At 38.9% G+C, this 18,021-nt stretch overlaps 1 protein-coding gene across 1 annotated transcript in view; it reads right to left on the bottom strand.

Moving 5' to 3' along the window:
* The window catches only part of UACA (uveal autoantigen with coiled-coil domains and ankyrin repeats), a 93,028-nt gene extending 75,283 nt beyond the window's left edge, over positions 1 to 17,745 (bottom strand). Inside the window, exon 1 of the mRNA XM_069458208.1 lies at positions 17,653 to 17,745. Coding sequence (XP_069314309.1) covers positions 17,653 to 17,745 — 93 coding nt within the window. The remainder of the gene's footprint in view (positions 1 to 17,652) is intronic.
* Between the last annotated feature and the right edge of the window lie 276 nt (positions 17,746 to 18,021).

Here is an 18,021-nt window from a genome sequence, read left to right as displayed (position 1 = left end):
TTAAAACATTCCAAGCCTTTAGACAAAGCTTCATGTCTTTAACCAATTACAAGCCAAAGAATCTTCTATAATCTTTAAGGCCCACCCCCGCCCCCTCTTCAAGATGGCCCACCTTTTCAGGCCAAACCAATGTATGCCTGCTACGTATTGATTTATGACTTTACCTGTAACCTCTGTCTCCTTGAAATGTATAAAACCAAACTGTAACCCAGCCACAGCGAGTCCACTTACTCAAGGCCTCTTGGGCGTGGCTCCGGGTCATGGTCCTCAAATTTGGCTCAGAATAAATCTCTTTAAAAAATTATTTTAAACAGTTTGGCTTTTTTTCCGTTGACACCACTTTAAATGCATAAGAAATATTATGAATCTTTATAAACCAAATATTCTCTAACTAACATTCAGGTACAAATCTGTGATAGCATTGGCCAAATGAAATCATACACATAAGAACCAATCTGGAGTCTCTGGGCAAAAAATAAGGGTTTCTCCTTTACAGAACCAAGTGATATACCAATGTTCAGGGCTGAATGTAGGGAGAGGGGAGTAAAGTGCCTAGGGTGCAAAATTTAAGGAAGGACCCTCTCTCGGGGCCAGGCAATGAGACAAAATTTCAGGCAAGAATCTATTGTTTTCATCTCACCTCCAGTCCAGCAGGAATTACACTGAATAGCAGGCAAGTAATACTACACCTCGCTGCTTTCTGCATCCCCAAGGTCTGTCCTGAACTAAGCCTCTGCACTTACACCTTACTTATCCTCAGTTCTCTGTTCTTTCAAAGAACTACAGGGCCTACCTACATGTGCTAGAGTGATAGTATCAAACAGGTAATCAGGGAGTCCAGCAGAAAGGGTCACCTAAATCATACAATCAGGATACTTGCCGAAGTTTTAAAATTATGAAGGTAGAATAAAGGGGCATTCTAGGAAGTTTCCAAAACTTTGTCCTATATAAAGTTGGCCTTGTGTTTAAAAGTGCTTTACAATTTTTAAGCACATCTTTCATAGTTTCAATGGAAATTTTATCATTTTAATAGTATACTAAGTGGTTCGGAATGTTAGTTTTAATAAATCAGTTTTGTGCAAAAATGACTGTAGAATAGGGTTTCATCTTCACAATACAATAGTATTCCTCCCCTAATTATGGTCCTCTTTAAGTAGTATAATCGGTGCTAAGTCAGGAGTGGCTACAAGAAAGTTTATCTTAAAGGTTAGAACCAAGAACAAAAAACTACATGATAGTCACAATGCATTAAACAGAACACTTCATTTCTTTTAGGAGTACACACAAATACCCCACCACACCCAAGTGTTTATAATGGGTCCTAAGTGTAGTTCCTTCCTCTTTTGTGACTCACCCTTTCCCATGATATCAAAACACTTTAACAGCAGGAATGCAATTAGATCTAAGCAATTAGGAAACTTGATGTTCTATTTCCTCAATATGTATACAGAAAAGGCTTTGCTTAATAAAGCTTAAGTTGTAGTTACAGTTCTTTCATTAAGGCTAAATTAAATTAACATGGCTATAAGTAGTAATAGACACAAGTCCTTTCACATCTTTATTTCAAAGGCCATACCATACATAAGCAACTTGAAATCTACCTTTCCAATTGCCACTTCTACACCTCTACACATAATCTCTTTTCAAAAAAATGTGCATGCCTGTGCATCCTCCCAAACAACACAGGACAGCAAAAGCTGTTTCCTCAGCAAACTAGTGAACTAGTGAATGTTATGGAATATAGGATTTTTAGTTTTTTTTTTTTTTTTTTTTTTTTTTGAGACAGAGTCTCACTTTGTTGCCCAGGCTAGAGTGAGTGCCATGGCGTCAGCCTAGCTCACAGCAACCTCAAACTCCTGGGCTCAAGTGATCCTACTGCCTCAGCCTCCCGAGTAGCTAGGACTACAGGCATGCACCACCATGCCCGGCTAATTTTTTCTATATATATTTTAGTTGTCCATATAATTTCTTTCTACTTTTAGTAGAGACGGGGTCTCGCTCTTGCTCAGGCTGGTCTCGAACTCCTGACCTTGAGCGATCCACCCGCCTCGGCCTCCCAGAGTGCTAGGATTACAGGCGTGAGCCACCACGCCCGGCCGGATTTTTAGTTTATTACCTACAGGTTCTATATTCAGTAATTAAGCAAAATTAAGGAAAACACACAGAAGTTTTTCACATCTAACACTTGCCAGCAAGTGTTTCAGGCCTATGAATTTGCATGTTCCCAATAATAAATTCCAAAAAAAAATTAAGTTCTTAGTTTTATATAAGTTTATGTTATATTAATATAAATCTATTTTACTTACAAAAAGTAACATAAAAAAGTGAAAAATAAAAAATTTCATAATTATACCATACCTCCATAACTATGATCATCTTTGTATATCCCCTGCAGTTCTTTTTCCCAATGTGAATGTTTTACATAACTATTACCAAGTTGCACTATATTTTTTATTCTGATTTTTTCACATTAGGTTTCCAGGCCAGGTACGGTGGCTCACACCTGTAATCCCAACACTTGAGTAAGAGGCCAAAGCAGGGGGATCGCCTGAAGCCAGGAGTTTGAGGCCAGCCTGGGCAACATAGCCAGTAAGACCCCATCCTCTACAAAAAATTTTTTAAAAATTAGCTGGGTGCGGTGGCGCACTCCTATAGTCCCAGCTACTTGAGAGGCTGAGGCAGGAGGATTGCTTGAGCTCAGGAGTTTAAGGTTACAGTGAGTTATGCTCACACAACTGCACTCTAGCCTGGATGACAAAGCAAGACTTTGTCTCTAAAAAAATAAAATATTAATAAAGTAAAGATTTCCATTTCTCCCATAGAATTTCTTCATATGGTTGCAAAATGGTCTTGCAATTAATTTTTTATTGCTATATGGCAAATCACTACAAACTCAGAGGCTTAAAAAGTAACAATCATTTTAAGTTCACAGTTCCGTAGGTCAAAGTCCAGGTAGGGTCGACTGGGTTCTCTGCTTACAGTGTAGTCTCTCTAGGTCAAATTCAAAGTGCCAGTCAGGCTGGACATTGTCTGGGAAAGAATCTGCTCCCAGGTTCATTCAGGTTGTGGACAGAATTCAGTTCCCTGCAGTTACAGGATTGAGGTCCCTCCTTCCTTGCCAGTTGTCAGCGGGGAGTCTCTCTCAGCTAAAGGCCACCTACATGCCTTCTCACATGGCCCTGTCCATCTTCAACCCAGCAACAATGAGACAAGTCCTTCGCATCCTTCAATTCTCTCTGACTTGTAGTTTTGCTTTGAGCCACAGAAAAATCTGTTTTGAAAAGGCTCATGGGATAAGAATAGCCCCACCTAGATAATCTCCCCTTTGGCTAACCCAAAGTCAAGTGATTAGTAACCTAACCTAATTACATCTGCAAAATCTCATTTGCCATGTATAACATAATCATGGGCATATTTTTTCCTCATATTCAAAGTCTTGGGAATTAGGGTGGGAAATCACGGGAGGCCATTTTTATAATTCTGCCTACCACAACTCTGGATCACAACAGAAAATGTATTTCTCACTGTGCGTTGTAGTAAAAAGCTTAAAGGTCATCTAGCCACTTGACTAGAAAACTTGAAGGTCCCTTCCAATCCTAAAAATCTAAAAATCTAGTATTCAAACATGTTAAGGAAATAAAATGTAAAGTTATAAGAAAATAAAAAGTATATAAATTTAAAAGTTAGTTAAGGCTGGAGACATCCAAGATGGCTAACTAGAGACATCACTTGTGGGACTATCCTAGTGGGAAAGCAGGATATCGGACAAAGGAGAGGGAAGAGTCACAGCTCAGGTGTGGACCACAGAAAGAGAAATCAGAGATGTCTGGAGACCCCAGAGAAAACTGTGAAGCCAAGAAGATATCCACAGGATCAAACCCTGAAAGGGCTTGGAGACCAGCGAAAGGGTAAGGGGGGGAATCCCCCTCCCCCTCACAGGTGCCTTCTGTGAACGGTGGGACACTAAGTATACTGAAGGCTTTTCCACCCTCCAGGAACCCAAGCACAGTGGCAAATACAGAACAGGGGGGTGAACTAGCGAGTCCCAGGACTTTGGGCAGCCTGAATGGAGCACCCTCCAGAAGAGTGCCACGAGGGTCCAGAGTGCCACCTTTCTCCCATCCAGAGACTTCCTCCCAGCACCTTCTCCATCCACTGCAACCGAGAAAGCAGTGTGAACTCAGGCTGTCCCGGAGCTGTGGACCCTCCCCTACCCAGTGCAACCACAAGCGTAATTTGAGCCAAGAAGTTCATGTACAGCCACTTCTCTCCAGCAAGCACACAACCTCGGCTGAGGTCTCCTCAGAAAGTGGGACCCACACCCCTTCCCCTTGAGGTCTTGTGGTGAAATGGGGTGAACAATTTGGGAACTTCCTGCCCGACAGTGTTTCCCAGGGTCGCACATCGGCAGCTCAGAAAAGCAAGCTGGCCTCGCTGCACCCCGGACACGAGAGGGGTGTATGGGGACGCAGGGGAGAAGTCTGAGAGCTGGACTCAGGTGGCAAGGAAGCCAGCACAGACATATCTCACGGGACAGTGCAGTAGGGTGCTGAGGAATGGAGATCTGGGAGTGCGCCCATCCCCGCCATTGGAGAACCGCCATATTGGATAAGCGCTTGGCATTCGGAGAGGAATAGCCTTGCCTCGTGGAATTCCATGACAATCGAACGCCTCATGCTCAGATGTGCCAGCTAATCGGGTCCTGCAGCCCCTGCCCCCAATCATTACAACAGGGAGCGCAGTTCCTGTTCATAAGTTTGTGAGCACCCATTTCTCTCCAGTGGAAGTGTGCTACAGGTAGAGGTCCACACAGATAGAGGGACCCACACCTCTTCCTCCAAGGGCTGGATGTGGAATAGGGGTGCACAATTTTGGAACTCCTCGTCCTCCAGTGTTTCACTGAAATACACGCAAGTGGATCAGACACACAAAACGGGGGGAGATTTGAGAGCCGGACACACATGGACTGAATGGACAGGAGTGTGCTTTGGAGGTCCAAGGAATGGCAATTTGGGGGAGCGCTCACCCCTCCACGCAGAAAACCTTGATAAGGGCAAAAAGATGCCAGCCTGGGGCCTCAGTACTCAGTATTTAGGCCCCTCCCCTATGAACAGCACTCCTGGTTTGGTGAGCCCACCCTGACCCTCATACCAGTGGCTTCCCCTACTGGCTGGAAAAGCATTTTGAGCCCTGTTGAGGCTTTGTAAACCGTTTCAGACTCCCATAACCTAGCCACAAACTGCCTTGCTCCTCCTTCCACCTTCCTTAATGGTGGTAGAGATCAAGCAACCCCCTGGGAGCTTCAGGGTCTCTCCTAAGCTTGGGGCACTCAAATAGTCTCCACCTGTAGGACCAGAATCTGCCATAGGCACAAAGGAACATCTCGGCAGCTGGCTCTTTCATGTAAATATCAACCAATGACAGGGAGAACAACTCTATAGCACATCATGTCACCCAAGGCAGGGTGATTCATACAATGCCAACCCTCCCATATTAGAGATTAAGCTGAGGGAACCAACACAATTCATACTGCTGGGAAGAGGTGAAGACAGCAGGGCAGAGGTAACCTGAGAGGATCATCAAACCTGCTTGAATACCCCACAGGCAACTTGGGACCAGCACTCTTCTCCCTGGCAGAGTCAGAGATTGATCTTTGTGGACCCACGGACAGGACCACAAGCCAGGCCCAGTATACCCAGGACTGGATTGAGAAGCCAGATGAGAAGGAATCAGTGAAAGCTCCAGAAGTATGAAAAATCAGAGCAAAAGGGCACCCTCAAAAGGAAACAACAGCTCTGTACCAATGGATACCAACCAAAACAAAAATACCAAAATGACAGATTAAGAATTCCAAAGCTAAACGAAATACAAGAGAAAATGAAAAACCAACACAAAGAAATCACAAGAACAATATAGGAAATGAATGAAAAATTCACTAAAGAAATCAAATAATAAAAAAAAATCAAATAAAACTTCTGGAAATGAAAAATTCATTCAAGGAAATACAAAACACAGTGAAAAAGTTTTAAGAATAGACTAGGCCAGGCAGAAGAGAGAATCTCAGAGCTTGAAGACAACACCTTCAAATTAAACAAGTCAGTCAAAGATAAAGAACAAAGAAATAGGAGGCATGAACAAAGTCTACAAGAAATATGGGATTATGTAAAGAGGTAAAACGTAAGAATAACAGATATCCCTTAGGGTGAGGAAGAAAACACACAAGGGTTGGAAAACCTATTCGAGGGAATAATTGAGGGACACTTCCCTGGTCTTGCTAGAAATTTAGACATTCAGGTAAAAAGCTCAATGAGCTCCTGGGAGATTCATCGCAAAGAGGCAATCACCACAACACAGTCATCAGACTGGCCAAAGTTAATACAAGGAAGGAACTCCTACAAGCCTTCAGGCGAAAGCAGCAAGTAACTTACAAAGGAAAACCCATCAGGCTGACTGCAGACTTTTCAACTGAGACCTTACAAGCTAGAAAGGATTGGGGCCCCATCCTCAGTCTTCTCAAACAGAATAATGGCCAGCCTAGAATGCTGTATCCTGCAAAACTAAGTTTCTTATATGAGGGTGAAATAAAGACCTTTTCAGACAAGCAAACACTGAGGGAATTTGTCAAGACCAGACTAGCCCTGCAGGAAATAAATCTGCATTATACATTGATAAGCACAATAGACATCTGCCAGTGTTAAAATCACCCAAAAGCTAAAGCTCAGAGCCCATACATAGTAATAGCTGAAGAAGTAAAACACAGCAATAAAGTTCTACCCAACAAGATGAACTGAAACGCATCCAACTTATTAAGTCTTTCAATAAATGTGAATGGCTTTAATTCCCCCCTTAAGACACATAGGCTGGTTGAATGGACAAAATAAAATAAGTGCCAAGTATTGCTGTCTCCAGGAAACACACCTAACCCACAAGGACTCATTCAGACTCAAGGTAAAGAGATGGAAAAAAAATAATCCATCCAAATGGAAATCAAAAGAAAGCAGGTGTAGCCTATGTAGTCTCATATCAGACAACATAGACTTCAAATCAACAATAGTAAAGAAAGACAAAGATGGTCATTATATAATGGTAAAGGGAGAAATTCAACAAGAAGACATAATAATCCTAAATATTTATGCACATAACACAGGTGCACCCAGATTCATGAAGCAAACCCTATTAGATCTAAACAAAGTGATAAACAACAGCATAATAGCTGGGGACTTCAACACTCCACTGACAGAACTGGACACATCCTCCAAGCAGAAAATAAACAAAGAAACACTGGACTTAAACAGGACTCCAGACGAAAATTTAGTAGGGTGAAATGTGTATTTTTTCACCTTAACAAAGATTGTTCCATCTCAACTGTGCTTTATTCAGCTAACCAACTCAAAACTACTTTGTACAAAAACAAAAGTTCTCCTCTTCTTATTCTCACCTCATGGAATCAATATGAAATCCAAATCAAATTAGAACTCAGAAGATATTTTCATTCTATATACAAACAAATTTTACTCTTCATCTCATAAAGATCTAAACAACATTTTCTATTTTCAGAACTGGATCAGTACTATTTCAGGCACACCTAACAAAAACTAATGTAATGGTTTGATTGACAGATAGCAGCCATTGCTTAAATTTCTATTTACATTGTTTTACAGCTTCCAAAATGTTTCCATTCTTTTTAGTACCTAAAATCTCTGGTGGGGTAGAAAGGCAAATGGTATCATCCCTGTCTTACAAGAGTAATAATTGAAATTTACTGAGATAAAGTTATTTGCCCAAAGTCACAGAACTTTTCAGAGCTTGTATTAATTGGAAAGGAAAAGATCAGGAAGACTGCTGTTCATCTGGTTATAAAAAACAAGAGAGTGACCTTTGATGAGATTTTTCAGTTAGTAATAAGAACTAACATTTATTGAGTTAACTATATGAGAAGTACCATGCTAATAAGCAATCTCTTAATATACCTTATATCATATAATGTTCACAACTGCTTTATGAAGTACAGTTAGTAACCCTATTTCCCAATGAAAAAACGAATATATTCAATAACTTGCCTAAGGTTACAAAGCTGGTTAGCAGGAGTGGCAAGACTCAAAGCCAAGTTGCCCAGGCTGCAGAGCTTGAGCCTGTAGCATCAACATGTTACCCTTCCCCTTCATACTGCTCCAGGTATGGTTTGTAGAGCTCTGAATGGGACATTCTTTGGCCCACAATTTACCTTTTTAAGGCTGAGAAAGCACTTCATTTTCTTCATTTACCTACTTATCCACTGCCATGAATGTTATTTATATTTCATAAAGTGTTTTAAAATATAAAATGTTAATTTAAAAAATATAACAGTCAAAAAGTAGAGATGAATCATAAAAAAGACTTCTCATTAAAAACTTCTCACATGTAAATCAGCAAGTGTTTGTAGGCTATTCTTGTCCACAGTTGAAAAGATCAGAGTGTGCTAGCTTCACTGGAACCATACCCTCAAGGCCTCCCCACTGGAGACTCATTTTCAATCTCTGCTAAGTAGGCACCTGCTAATGAGAAAAACCATGAAATAACAAAAACATGCTGGAAGAAGAATTATATACTCTTTACTTTTTTAGTTTAGAAAGCATGATGTATATGTATGTTCTCTCTCTCTCTCTCTCTCTCTCTCTGTGTCTCTCATAAGCTCTCTTTATTAAAAGAGAAAATGGCACAATCTGGTAAGAAGAAAATTAACCAAGAGCCACTGAGATTTAAAAATATATATATTTGTGCATCTGAAAGTGAGAATCTTACTACAGAGGTAATGTCATAACTTGACAACATATCAATAAGGTCAATATTAAAAACATGTCATCTCCCGAAAAAGCATACACCCTTTCAGACATAATACAAACACACCCAACCCTCCAGACAGTAAGCCAAAAAGTTTTAAGTTCTATTGGATTCATAGGACTTATTTCACCTATACATCCTCCTTAATATCTAATGCTAAAACCAAGGATGATAGCATAATATACTGGGTAAGCATACACACACACAAAAACAAAAAGGCAGAAGGGGCAATATGATAGTATTAATATCAAACAATGTAGAATTCAAGACAAAAGTTATAATGAAAAAATTAAAGGCTTTTAAATAACTAGTTATACTCTACAATGAAGATGAAATAGCCAAGAACCTTAATGTATCAATTATCACAAAATTAAATGCATAAAACAAAAACTGTTTGAAATATAAGGGAAGGTAACAGAAACACCACTATAGTGAGAGACATGCAGTACTCTAAAAGCTACAATTGGCCAAGTAGTAAAAATAAGAATGTATAAAGCTCTTACAGATCAATATGAACAAGGCAGAAAAAAACGGTCAAGGCACACAACTCCTAAAACACGTGATAGTAGCCAATAAGCAGGGAAATATGTTCACATTCCCTAGAAAGCAAAAACACGGATTAAAGCAATATTTTTTTCTATCAGGTTGACGAATATGTTTCAATAACAGTATCCATTATTGGAAGGGTTCATATATACCACTGGAGGGAACACAAATTGAGATTTCCCATAAAAGGCCTTCTTTCCCCCCAAGCACCCCTCTCCCCAATTTCTGTATGCGGCTTAAGGTAGAAATTCCATAACTTTAAATTTGAAATTATGTAAGTTCACAATGGTAAGGACATGGGTTTCAGAGCTAGGCTACCTAGCTTCCACTCACTACCCATGGTACCTTAGACAGGTAGATTATTTAACTTCCATGTGAAATGATGGCAATAGTACTCACTTCTTAGAGTTGCTGTGAAGAGCAAGTTAACATAAAGCACTTAGAATAATGCCTGGCACTTATACACTCAATAAATATCGGCTATTGGCACATGGATTTCTTATAAGCAATTTCTTTCTAAGTAATTCACTAGCATTTACCGAGTACTACTAATGGGACATTTGTATCTGCTCAAATCATTTCAAATTACTTATAATTTTTAAGTACAAAGTTTATTAGAATGAAATATGATTTAAAAAACTGTACATGTCATCATTGTATTATCAAGGTAATTAAATGCTAACTGAATAAGAGGTACTATGGAATCTTTAAAAGGAGCATAATCAGTGGTTTATGGCATAGCGAATGACATTATGGGTGACTTGTTTTATTCTTTATCTTCCACTACATTTTGTTTTCTACAATGAACGTGTATGATTTTTTATGGGACAGCCATTTATCCTAACTAATTGAGTTATACATCTACTTTTTCTCAAGGACACTTGCCAGGTCTGATTCAATTACAGACAGTCCCTGACTTACAATGGTTTGACTTAGGATTTTCTGACTTTACAATAGTGCAAAAGGAATACACTTTCAGCAGAAACTATACATACTTCAAGCACCCGAACACCGATTCCGTTTTTCACTTTCAGTACAGTATTCAATAAATTATATGACATATTCAACACTTTATCATAAAATAGGTTTTGTGTTAGATGATTTTGCCCAAGCGTAGGCTAACATAAGTGTTCTGAGCACATTTATGGTAGACTAGGCTAAAGCTATTATGTACTCTAGGATAGATGTCTTAAATGCATTTCCATTTACAATATTTTCGACTTAAGATGAGTTTATCAAGACATAACCCCATCATAAGTCAAGGAGTATCTGTATATAAATACAACTCATCACATCCCATCCTTTGCCAGAGGCTTTAGTCACTCAACCACATCAGTTCATCTTATGCACAGCATTTTGGAGACTATACCATTTGAAAATAAATTAGTCAATGTCAATAATATTTAGGATTTTTAAGAATAAAACAAAGTCAAAGACAAAACTGTTTTTGTGACTACAAATAATCCAATTTATTTTTGCAGTTTGGGGTTGTATTTTTTAAGCCTAGAAGAGACACTATATTTTCTAACTACATAAAAGCCATATAAAGCTTTTAATTGTTTTCTGATTCAGGAAAATAAGGCCATATGAGTATAATATGCTATTGTCCTGTTTACAATTACAGGAAGTGCATTTCAACCATCCATTGTTAGTAAAATTCCTACAGAAATCAATTAGACTTCTCTCACATAAATAAGCTCATGCAGGTAGAAATTTCAACAATTTGATATATTCCTTAGGTGGCAGGATAAAAAAAGTTTGCATAACTACAATGGGACAGCAAAAGTTTTCATATGATAGAGATGAAACAGAGAATACATCATTTATAATGTTCAAATCTATTGTTCTTAGATCTAGCTTTCTTCACCAAGGATACAACTGTAAGTTAAACAGGGCTGATAAAAACAAAATTTTGCTGGCTATTAGCTAATTCCATAGAAGGGAGGAAAAGAGGAAGGATGAACTTGGTCACTCACTAATAGGATAATTTCTGAAGATGAAACTTTAATGACTCTAGTCGGGGAGCTCTCTAAACAATGATTTAAACTTGTCAAGTAATTCAAAATTTCAATTCAAGGTTAAAAAAAAAAAAAGAAAGAAAGAAAACCTTCCTTGACTATAACCCCCAAGCTACAGCCCTGTAACTCCTTACTTTCACCGAAATTCTTATTTGAAGATTAATCTATGTCTCATCTGCACCATCCCTACCATAAAACCAGAGTTAGTTTCCAAATCTGATGCTCCCTCAGTGGGCTACATAATTTCATAGCTCCACACTCCTGCATTTGCTGTTCTTTTGCCTGGAAAGCGATTCAAATTGTCTTTCTGGCCCAAGCTCAAGCTCCACCTTTCAGCCTTTTCCTGACCTCATCCTACACATCTGTGCTACCACAGCAATTTATACAGACCTATATTATGACTCTTAACATATGGTATTATAATTTTTTTGTTTAACTCTTAAAATTCTTAAAGGCTGTTACTAGATCTTTCTAATTACAGTATAGAACATATGCTAAATACAATAGTATCACTAAAGTAAATACAATAGTATCTCATGAACCACCCAGGTACAACTACTAACTCATGACCAATCCCCACTCACTACCCCCATCCACCCACCCACCCCCCCCATATTATTTTGAAGCAAGTCCCAGACTTCATGACATTTCATCTGTAAATGCACCTCTAAATATTTCTTTGAAAGTTACTCTTTATAAACATAACCATATTTAAATTTTTTAAATAATAATTCTATATCATTAAGTATCCAGCTAGTAGTTACATTTCCTCAATTGTCTTATAAACTTTTTATTTTTTACAACTATTTAATCAGTGTCTAAATAAAGTCTGTCGTTGCAATTGGCTAATGTGTCTTTTAATCTCTTAAATCTCTTGGAATCTCTAGGTTTCTTCTCACTTCTTTCTTTTTCTTAAAATTTGTTTTTGAAGAAACTAGGTCATTTGTTCTACAGAGTTTCCCACAATCAGAATTTTGCTGATTATATCCCCAGGTTTCTTTGTTCCCTACATTTTCTATAAATGGTAGTTATATCTAAGGAGCTATTCTTTTGGCAAGACTACTAATAGGCAGTATTGAGTATTTCCACCAGGAGATAAATTATGTCTGCTTCTTTCTTTTTGAAACATTAGTAGCCTCTGATGATCACTGTATAGACTCCAGATTCATTAATTCATTAGGAGCTTAAAATACCTTTTATAAAAGAGGAACTTCCTCTTATCAACTATTTGGTTACCTGGAGATACAGTTCACATAGGAAAAGCACAATAAATGTTTTATTTTTTCCCTTTATTTTCCAGATCTTAAAAGAATGCCATCAGTTCCCTAGCATTCTCCAAAAGTGATTAGTTTTTATTTTTTTAGTCACCATGAACTCATGGATTTAAATATTTCAATTCACTTCAGTTGTTATCCTTACTCATGTTCAAATTGTCCCATCCTTGGCCAAGTGGGAGCCTCTTCAAGTTGGCTCCAGAGTCCGAATCTTTAATAACCTCCTTGCATTCTAGCAGGGCAAGGGATTTCTAAGTCTGCTCCTGACTTGGAGTGATCCATTTCTCAAAGAGAACCTAATTATTAATCCATTCTTGAGCCTAACTTATGTGTTCCATAAATATTTTCCAAACTAAATAACGCAACTGCCGAGCAAGGTCCACTTCCTGAGCTAATTATTTTCAATTTGAACAATGTGCGTGATGCACAATAAAGATATACAACCATTATATCATCCTTATTAAAAGAAGTAATTAAAATCCTTAGCTACTCATCACTTAAGTTGCTGGATTCATTATGTACCAAACGACAACTCTACTTTGGTATTATAATAACATTCAGCATTTCAAATCAGCATAAAGATCTATAAACCTGCTGCTGGGTTGGGGTTGAAATTCAAAAGTATAAAAACAGGCTTCTTTGTTGTAATCCTCCTTCAAGAACCACAAGAAATACAATGCTGGGATAACCATAGGAAGTTGTCTAAATAAAGTTTTAACAAAGGTAAAAATTTTTAATTAAAGGTTGGAATCTTTAATGACAATGAGTAAACAGTGCTCAGTTAAGTATCATGAGTTTAAACTAAACATAACAATTTGTAACCTTAATTATTCACATTACCCAAAAGTCATTGTTATGATAATAACATTAACATATTTTCAAACTCACCCAAATCCCTGAGTAGGAAACACAAAGCCAGCCGCATTTTCAAAATCACAACTAAAACAAATCACGTTTAATCCTTTATGCTTTCTAAACATCTCAAACTAATGTTCTTAGTGGGAACCAAAAGAAATTTTTTGAAGATGGGTTGCTATGTTTGTAACTCTAAAATTTTTTAGAAATACCAGTATTTTTTCAGGATGATGAGGCATTAACAAGATGCTTTAGAACTTTAGTTGCTGATTTATAAAATTCATTGCCCCATTTTAGGATTAGCCTAGAGAAGGAGCAATAAAAATAATCATTGCAGAACCTCCCAGGTCAGAGATTACTTTTACAATCAAGTATTTACTCGGCTACAAATGTTGAACATAGGGTACAATTTAAAATGGGACCCCCTTCCAAAATGTCTATTTATAATATTTGTTTACAGCACTTCTACTAGTTATGGAATTATAACCCCTTAATTTTAATTACTCAAATTTCCTAATCTGAACTAGATGAAAACAACACATCTATTCTCACTGTACATATAATTGTACATATAATTGACTAGATCTGATATAGCATTTACAGTCATTTAATTATCCCTTTCAGAAATGTGAAGCTCCAATTTAATGAGTAATTAAAAAATAAATATAACAAAAATTAATCTTAGCTCATGATTAATAGATGCAGCTACCTCCAGATTTGACTAGTAAAGGACAAACCCTCAAATGTATTTACCCACAATTTATAATGGTGAACTACATTTACTTATATATGTATAAACATATCCCCATTCAGTGAACCTTAAACTCACTGGCATATTTATAATAATGATACTACTCAGAATATTTAAAATTACCTTTCTTCTACACAAAAACTGCACTTAATTATAATTTAGCATGTTATTAAGGTAACATGCTATATTTCACGTCATAAAATATTTGCATATCTCACATACCTCAGTCTATTGCTAATGTGCCTCCTTCAGATAACAAGCTCAAATAAATATACAAAGAAAACTATTTCTGGAATAAACATTTTTAAATTTTACCTAAAGTCAAAGTTGTACAGAGCAAATTGTGATTGTTTCCATGATAATTAAATGAATGCTGTAACAATCAAAATTAGGAACCCATGGAAAAAGGCAGGGAGAAAAATGAAAGCAAGATGTATATTACACCAGAATAAATACCACAGGCATCAAAGACTTAAATGTAAAAAAAAAAAAAAAGAAACAAAAAAAAGTAGAAGAAACTAAAAAGATTTTGTTTGTTTGTTTAATACTGCAGAGTGGAAAGGCCAAGATATAAAGCTAAAAGTCACAAAATAAGAGGTTATAAATTCAACTGTATAAAAATAACTACTTTCTGCATAGCAAATGCCACCACAAAAAAACTCAAGACAAATAACAAATTGAGAAATAATATCAGTTATTAATATTACAAGTTCTAATTTCTGTGACATACAGTACATTCAAATAAATAGGGAAAAATCAACAACTCTATAGGAAAATGGAAAAGATAAACTGTTCACAAAAAAGAACATGCAAAGGGCTGGTAAAAATATGAAAAGATGCTCAACTTCATTCATAATAGGAGAAATACAAATCTAAAGTACCCTGAGATATCATATTTTAGCTATCAGGCAATAGCAAAGATCAAAAAATTTGAACAAACTTTTAATAAAAGCGTGGAACACATTTCTCATAGATTGATTGCATGATGCATAAAGGGAAATTTGACAACATCCTTCAAAAATACAAATGCACATAACCTTTAACCCATCAATTCCACTTTTAGGAATTGATCCTGCGGGTACATACACACATATACTTGAAATATACACAAGCTTATTCATCACAGCATTGTATATTATAGCAAAAGATTTGAATGGGGAAGCTCTGAATGGGCTCAGGTATTTCCAGTAAAAAAACAAAACAAAAACCAACACCCAAGATATGAAACAGGGAGTACAGGGGGCTACCATTTATGTAAAGGATGACTACTAGTATTTGTATTTGCTTGTATATGCTACGGCTTAAGCTCTCTATGGAGGGAAATGCAAGCAACTAATAACATCAGTGCCCTCTGAGGAGATGGGGCAGGGTGGCTGAAGGACAAGGAGGGGAGACAGGCATTTTGGGGTCAATATTTTTGTTGCTTTCGAATATAAAACCATGTGCTATATCATCTATTCAAAAGTAAACAAACCTTAACTGTTTTTAAGGCAAAAAGAAAAAAAAGAGAGGCTCAACCATACACTATGTACATAACAGGGATTATGACTGAAAAGCAAAAGGAATCTATTTCTCCTGTACATTTGTTTCATTTTATCAGTGTTTGGTTTGATTAGTCACCATACTCATTTACTTTTACTTTAAAAGCTTACAAAATTTATTGTAATATTTAACGTTGAAAGATGTTCATTTTTCTACAGAAATGGGTCTAATACCATACACTTCTCTTTATTTTTTGGTGTTAGTTAAGAATATCAAAATGCTCAACTCAGTGAGTGCTAAAAATTTAAGCTCAGAGTGATGCACTTCATATTCCAAATATATAAAATGCAAACTGGCACGCTGATAATACCAATAAAAACCAAATACTCTGCATTTCTAGAAGAGAAAACAGGATAAAATTAAGGTATATGAACCTCCAAGTAGGATGTAAATCAAATCCTTAGTGTAGACCAAACAAAACCAGAGAAAATATAGCTAATAAACCTAGGAAAGTATATGTTCTATAAAGCTGAAATCACAACCTGCGTTACAAAGAAGTTGAATCTTAACTGTAGTGACCTACAATATCACTAAATGACATTTCCGCCAATTACTGTTTTTTTAAAAAAGTGAAACAAATTAATCTCTTTCTAAGAGCTTATAAAACAACTTAATGCTTTATTAAACATCGATTAGCATGTCATCTGAATCTATTCTTTTTATTTAATGGGAATTTAAAAGTCTAGTTCCTAAACAATTTCCTTTACGTACAAGTAAAATAATCCTAGAAATAATTTGGTGGAGAGGAAGGCACAATTCTGAATTAACTCAAAAGCAGAAGACGATTAAATAATATTCTCATAAAAAGCATATAATCCTTTGGTAAAATCTGTAAAATCAGAAAGGTCCATTTTAATTATCCCAACTAGGTAACCGGGCAGTTTGAGCATTACATCTCCTATACATATTTGTCTCAAGACTTTTTAAATAGCATTTATTTTAATACCATAGAATTTTTATGACATCGCCATTCTTCTAGCCTGCCAATTTATCTAAATCACAACATCTGCGGTCAGGCTGTTTCTCAAGATTTCTGTTCTCCTGCCAAGTAAAGAGAGGCCCAGACTACTCCTTAGCGTGCACACTGAGGCCGCGCTGCAGATCAGCACCGAAGAACTGCCCCGCACGGATCTGCCCCACCGCTGAGATTTACACGGCCCAACATCACCACCACCATCCCGACTTCACGATTTCTAGGGTCGCCACCCATGTGGGGCTTTGTCTTTACAACTACGCCGATTCCCTCTGCCTCACTCAGAAATCAAACTTCCCCAGTGACAGCGACAGAGGCCAGCACGTCGTGTCCACCCGGCCTGGCAGGCTCCACGATCAGAGTCTCAGACCCAAGGAAGGTCCGGAGTCCAGGTGAGGCGGCGCCCGGGGCGCAGCCTTGCGCACCTGGACTGCCTGGCGCGAATCCCCGGCCCCAGGGACGCAGGGGCACCAGCCTCGGGCCCCCGGAACCCGGTTCAAGCGCCGAGAGAGGACAGGGACAAGGTGGCCAACGGGGACCGGCAGGGCGGAGGGATAATCCAGACCGCTGGAGTTGTAAGAAAGGGGCGATAAACCCGCGGCACTGGAGTTCCTCCAGTAGCTCGGAGATCGGGAGTGAGGCTTGGGGAAGGGACCGTGGAGGCTCGGGTGCGGAGGCGGGGAGGGTCCCCAAGGTCTCTGGGCTGACGCGGAGCCCCGTCCTGAGAGAGAAGTTGCCAGGGCCGCAGGAGCAGGACGGGCTGAAAGCCAGCAGAGGGAGGCGACGGGCGGGCTGGGCAGCCGAGGAAGGCTGCGTGGCTCGCGCGAGCGGAGCGCGGGGAAGCCGGGGACACGCGCGGGCCGCGGGACTCACCGCGCTGGCGGCGGCGGCGGCGCCGGCGCTGGCGCCGGACGACGCAGGGCCGGGCGCGTCCTGCCTCCTCAGGCGGGACTTGAGGCTCTTCATGGCCAACTCTCGGCAGTCCCGCTCCCAGCGGGAGCGGCGCGCCTGCTCCGCGCGCGAACCCTAAAGTTGCCGGCTAAGAGGAGGCGGCAGAGGAGGCGGCGCGACGTTACCGGCCCCACCTGCCACCTAGGGGCCCCAGCGGCGGACGGCTCCGGGCCTGCGGCGGGGCTCCCCTTCTGCAGCCAATCGGCCGGCCGCCCTGAAGGGGGTGGGCTGGTCCCGGCCAATCGGAATCCGGGAAGGGGGAGGGACTTCCCTTTTAAACTTAATAACACC

This window comes from Eulemur rufifrons, chromosome 2 (genome assembly GCF_041146395.1).
Source record: "Eulemur rufifrons isolate Redbay chromosome 2, OSU_ERuf_1, whole genome shotgun sequence".
NCBI lineage: Eukaryota > Metazoa > Chordata > Mammalia > Primates > Lemuridae > Eulemur > Eulemur rufifrons.
The sequence above is the reverse complement of the archived record's forward strand: the minus strand, read 5'-3'. Positions and strand labels throughout refer to the sequence as shown.